This window comes from Ciona intestinalis, chromosome 12 (genome assembly GCF_000224145.3).
Source record: "Ciona intestinalis chromosome 12, KH, whole genome shotgun sequence".
NCBI lineage: Eukaryota > Metazoa > Chordata > Ascidiacea > Phlebobranchia > Cionidae > Ciona > Ciona intestinalis.
This window is the reverse complement of record NC_020177.2, coordinates 351,574-357,253: the sequence shown is the minus strand read 5'-3', so window position 1 is coordinate 357,253 and position 5,680 is coordinate 351,574. Positions and strand designations below refer to the sequence as shown.

The window sequence follows — 5,680 nt, the reverse complement described above, 5'->3', positions numbered from 1 at the left end:
TCATCGATTCATTTCATATAATGATGTTCTTGGTTTCAACGTTCCAACAAACATGAATTACTTTGAGAACTATGTTTGGCAAATAAATACTTTTTCATAGAAATAGTAAACATTACACACTACCTTGCGCTTTCCTTCTGCAGCATATACGCTGACTTTTCTAAAACAATAAAATCGTTAAATTTTGGGTTATGTTGTGACGTCACAATTACCTTCATTCCAGATTCGCGCCCTGTCCTCTTGATCCTCTGTGACGTCACATACCATGTTCTAAAATATTGAAAATCTTGAGTGTTGTTTCAAAAAATAAATACTGCGACAAAACCAAACAACTTACGAAGTGCGTTCTTCTGTTGCGTCAACACCACTTCGTGACGTCACATATCTTGATGTCATCTAGAAAGTAACTGGTGTACGTAACAATGCCTATTGTGATTCATACTTTACCGAAATCTTTGATCTTCTTGCTTCATGCTAACAGCACGAATATAATTAGAATAAAATAAATATGAATATAAAAGTAATGTGCCTTGCGACGACGCAAAGCGCGCATGGGGCCCCATGAAAAATGTCGCAAAAAACAATCGCATAGAAAAAAACGCACCGTGACGTCACAACGTGTGGTGTGGGCGTAAACCTGGATATGACGTAATAATGGCGAGCGAGAGCGATAGTCGAAGCGGTTATGACGCGATGCCATACAGATGTATTGTGACGTAACGCAGCAATCTGTAAACCGATGTTACGTCGCGAGTGACGTATACTATGACGTAATAAAGAACCGTAGCAAAATTCATGAAATAAGTTCGTTAAATATTAAAATGGATAACTGATAAAATAAGAATAGTTTAAATCGCAAGGCACATTATTTGAGTTATCATAGGTTTAAACATACATCTGTAATATATAGTCATACATGGTCATATAGTGTAAGCACATTAAAATACTGGTTAATTAATAAGTAACAATAAATAATTAAGTAACAACATAGTTTCTATTTAGCTAAAACTAAACAGTAGCAATATTACTTAACTTCAACTCTTGTAGATGAAACAAATATAATCCTGCACTGAGTTCATCCAAAGAGTGCTTGTTGCTTTGTCGCCGCTTCATCCAAACTGCCTTGTACAGTTGCAACGTGTTGTAAGGACGACGTATTACATGCCGCGGGAATCAACGAAAAGCGGGAAACGTCGGCTAATCAAAATGATTGGCGCGGTGGATTTAAATTTCACAGTTTTTTCGGTTGCGCACCCTGTGTGTGCTTTAGAACTATATGAATGAAGATACTGATTTACTTTTGATAAAAAACTTACGGCAGACGTAAAATACCACTACAGTAAATATTGCATAACAAGTTATTTTTTGTACACATACCGAAATAGACCAAAGCAGTAAGAATTATGATTCAGTGTCATTCGTGTTATACATAGTTCATTGAAGCTTACGCAATGTAAAGTAAACTGTATGGTAGGGTGTGGAAAGATGGGACACCTTTTTATTATTCTATTTTCTCGTCCCATTTGGTAGTAAACAAAGAACAGTCAAAGAATTATAAAACCTTGTTTTTACAACTTCCATAAAACGGTAATTGTTTAAAACACGATTCGGATACTCGTAAATTATGTTCTATAAACGCATCACTTTTTTCACATTACTATAACATATTTGGTGGACCGGCCGGAAAGAGGGGGCCACCTACCAGTTCACGGACCGGCGATTGAGAACCACTGGTAAAAATAGTTTCTGGTTCACAGTCTGTAAAGTTAGATATAGACAAAGTAATATACAGATCCAACCCGACGACATTAATAAGTCGCACCTGGGCCACATTGATTACATAGGGAATTTGACTCTTTCCAATAGGACCTGGGTTTATTGGGTGTGCAGTATTAGCTCAGGCTAGCGATCTTAACAGCAGAAATTAGACAAAGATGCGGCTACGGTTCGTTCCGTTCTCGCCTTGGCGTACAGATTACATAGATCGAACTCAGTGTAACCTGATCCGACTCTTGTAGAACAGTAATGACTACATAGGGCTTGGTCGAAAATTCAGTTTATTTGACAAACAACGACGTACGACATCACTTTACAGAAAGCAGTGAGAACAGCCGAGTATTAATATTAGCTCGTTTGGCTCCTCACACAACAACTTGGAGGGCTTATATAGCGAAAAACATGTGCACGAATACGATGACGATATTTTACACCAAGACAGAGTTTCGGTATTGTAATACTAGGACAAAGTTTCTCACAATTGTCCTAATATTGCATTATGATATGCCAGCATTGTCATATTATGGGTCACAGAAAATGCACAAAGGATACATGGTTACGTGAAGCTATTAACACAACTGTTTAATATTCAATCTTTATGCATTATGTTTGGGTAAACTATATAAATAAATCTACCTCAAAACACTGTCAACTGCTACAATACCACACGAAATATCTTAACAGTTTCCTATATCATCATTGCATAAGACACATTCACAATATACATTAAATGAAGTTGGTACATTTGCATTATAACTGATGGATGGTTTACTGGTAAGCATAACTTGGGAGTTGTTTGAAGTAATAGCTCCCCCTCCAACAAGCGCCCTGAACAAAATAAATAATTGACTGTGTTTAAAGTCGCCAAACTTTGAGTGTGACAGGGTGGGCAGGCCTATGAGTTTTCTGCACTAATCAGTGACAGTTATTAGTTGTGTTTGTTTTATAGAAATGCAGAAATAACCGAGTGACCAGACTGCCTGCCTCTTCTGCATTTTTAAGTTTGGTGTCTGTAATTATTAACTGAAAACAAGGTCGCATGGAACGACAAAAGTATGATTGTTATATTCTTTATTGCTTGTTTTACTTTTGTTAATGCAGATAAACAAGTTTCTTATCATGCAAAAAAAGAAATTAAAACATGAATTTTAATAAAGAGTTAAACAGGTTTCAGTTTTAACACCAGCTAACTCACCCATTTCTTAGAACAAACATTTGTGAAGTTTGAGCAGATCTGTCAAAAATCCAACAGTTTTCCACCTTGAAACATAAAAGACAATAAAACTTAAAACACTTTATATTTTTCAGGCAGATACCAGGCATATATCTGCACTAGTTGCAGATGAAATAAATATCAAACGCACAATATCTATATGATAAGTTGAAATATGTGGAAATTTGTTTTTTTTTTCGCAATTTAGTTTCGTCATCAGAGATGAAGATTTGTTGAAATAATCTACAATAGTTTTTTATCATACAAAGACCTTAATTCCATTCAGGGATGTCACTTAAAGACACCTCATAAGTGTGGCATTCCACTTAGTACAAAAACGTTAAATAAAACCCTTTGGTTTATGGGACCCATTCATATGTCTTGCAGTAAGACCTCACCCATGTAGGTACATCATACCGAACATTCAAACTAACCAAAAGTCTGTTCTGTGATGAAACCCAAGGCTCCAAAGTTTTCAACTGAACACTGAAGGCAGATTCATTCTCCACAAATATTGGTCCATCTTCAGGCTTTGCAAAGCTGGTAATATCGACCCCAAGCAGCATATCTAGTTCAAGGGTGGTTTCAACTGGTTCAATCTCAACTGTAAACATTTAGATTAAATTATATTTCATTAAAAATTAGATTGGTACAGGATTATAGTTTTAACCCAAAAAAAGGTGTGTAGACTATACGTTTCCCAGTACTGCTTTTGAGTGCATATGTTTTCTACTTTTTATATTTTAAATTATTATGTTTTTGTCGATTGTTATTATTTGCTATTCTTTGAAAGCCAGCAATTCAAAATTCCTATTCTATATGGTTGCGGTCCTACAGTGAGGCATGTAAGGGAATTCATTAAGGAGTTTTCAATTACCCTAACTGTGGGCATTAATTTTTCACTTTTAATTGTAGGTAACAAGGTCATATACACAAAATCCAACTTACTATCAATTATAGTTTCTGCTATCGGTGAAGCAGGTCCACTGTCCACACTCCCACCAAAACCAGTTATATTGCAGAATGGGGGTGACCAACCAATGTTGCAATGACAATGCAAAAGATTGTTGCATACCTTGATCCAGTTGTATTAGTCAGTTAAGTAGTTTGAAACCATAAAAATCTTGTACAATGACAATGATAACTTAAGACTTATCTCTGCTACCATAGTGTCAAGACTCTTATGAGCAGTTGCTCTAACCAAGTGGTCACTTACGAGTTGTCTAAAATATCAGCCAAACTTTATATATGTATATTATCTTTGTCATAATAAAATGATAAATGAGGTTCTGAAATAATATTGAAATAACATAATTACCCCGTTATTGGAGCAGGTGGCATCACAGCCAAGGTTGGAAGCAGACACACATCTTCTGTCCATGCAAATCTACAACAACACAAAAAAAACAACTTTATTATCTTATATGTAACTTACTTTATCCTTGCGTGGTCGTAAAACGACAGTCGTTATAACACGGGTTTAACACTTCGTGCCAGCTTACGAGTTACCATGTATGTTACTTTGTAGGTGATTATTTATTCTTTTTTTTTGTTTTTTTTGTATCTTGAATTAATAATTTAATTCCTTCTGATGAACAACTTTAATATACATAATATACACACTTTACTTTTTTCCAGCCCAGACAGATACAAACACACATTTAAATTAGTTAAAGAAAACCTGTTGAAGTTTTTGCTGCCACTCTGGCGTCTATATCGCACGACAATTAACAGTAGTTGCACCTTATACCGGTTGTTCAAATAATCAGCCAAAAAATAATGTTAAAAAACTAAGATTGGATAAAAGGTGTGTGAAAAGTTTCAGGTAAAAAGCAGGGCGACTGCAACCAAAATGTTTCACATCTAAATACCTTGTTTGTTCCACAAGACATTCCATTGCGAACAAAACCAACATCGCTGGTGTCTGGTGATGTTATCGTGATGGACCGACACGCTTCACCACCCACAACAAAGCGAAACGAAAGTCCAGATACGCCGGACAGCGTTGCAGTTGTGGCATTCGACATACAATGCAACAAACCACATTCTCTGTCCCTGAAATACAAGTTTGAAGCAGTTTCAATGTAACTAAATTTATATTACTACAAACACAGATGTTGCTGTCAGGTTTATCATAAGTTTAATTCTCTGATAAAGCTTTTCTGGCAATTTAATTTTACTGTTACGTCATTTTGACGTTATATTCAGGTCTTATCCATCATAAAACTCACAACCTGTTGAATGCATAAAATGCAATGTTTAAAATAAAAAATAAACAGAGAAATGTGGAACATACTATGAGTTTAATAAACAGAAAAGCTAAAAAAATGTTTCTATGCAAACAGAAACAAAGACATTTCATAAAGTTTGTTTAATATAAAATATAAAGTTTTCATGCAATATATGAGTAAAGTGTTTACATCAAATTGCATTGAGCATATGTGCTTGGTGGTGTGTATCCACAGTGAGCGTATCGTTCTCCTTGAGTATTGACGAGGTAACAAATACTTGCGCCGTTTCTGCTTGCTGTTATAATATAAAGGACCAAGTTGCCTCTTGTATTGTAAAGTTAAATCTAGACATTTAAGCATTTTGTTTGTTTTTTTTGATGTGTATGTTTGCCGAAATGAGACAACCTAGTAGTCACTACTGTGCTATGGTGGAGAAAATGTATTGTCCAATAATAAAGAT

The 5,680-nt window shown here is 35.3% G+C and overlaps 1 protein-coding gene and 1 long non-coding RNA gene across 2 annotated transcripts in view; one reads left to right on the top strand and one right to left on the bottom strand.

Moving 5' to 3' along the window:
• Positions 1-849: 849 nt before the first annotated feature.
• LOC101242066 (zinc metalloproteinase-disintegrin-like batroxstatin-3) overlaps positions 850-5,680 on the bottom strand; it is a 12,516-nt gene continuing 7,685 nt past the window's right edge. Inside the window, exons 13-19 of the mRNA XM_026837185.1 lie at positions 5,410-5,515; positions 4,861-5,044; positions 4,308-4,376; positions 3,938-4,064; positions 3,424-3,593; positions 2,972-3,036; positions 850-2,604 (exon numbers count right to left, since the gene is read on the bottom strand). Coding sequence (XP_026692986.1) covers positions 2,454-2,604; positions 2,972-3,036; positions 3,424-3,593; positions 3,938-4,064; positions 4,308-4,376; positions 4,861-5,044; positions 5,410-5,515 — 872 coding nt within the window. The 3' untranslated portion in view covers positions 850-2,453. The remainder of the gene's footprint in view (positions 2,605-2,971; positions 3,037-3,423; positions 3,594-3,937; positions 4,065-4,307; positions 4,377-4,860; positions 5,045-5,409; positions 5,516-5,680) is intronic.
• LOC113474786 lies at positions 3,508-4,211 on the top strand. The gene is made up of 2 exons (XR_003396473.1): positions 3,508-3,595; positions 3,905-4,211. It is a non-coding gene; the product is annotated as an uncharacterized LOC113474786 (long non-coding RNA).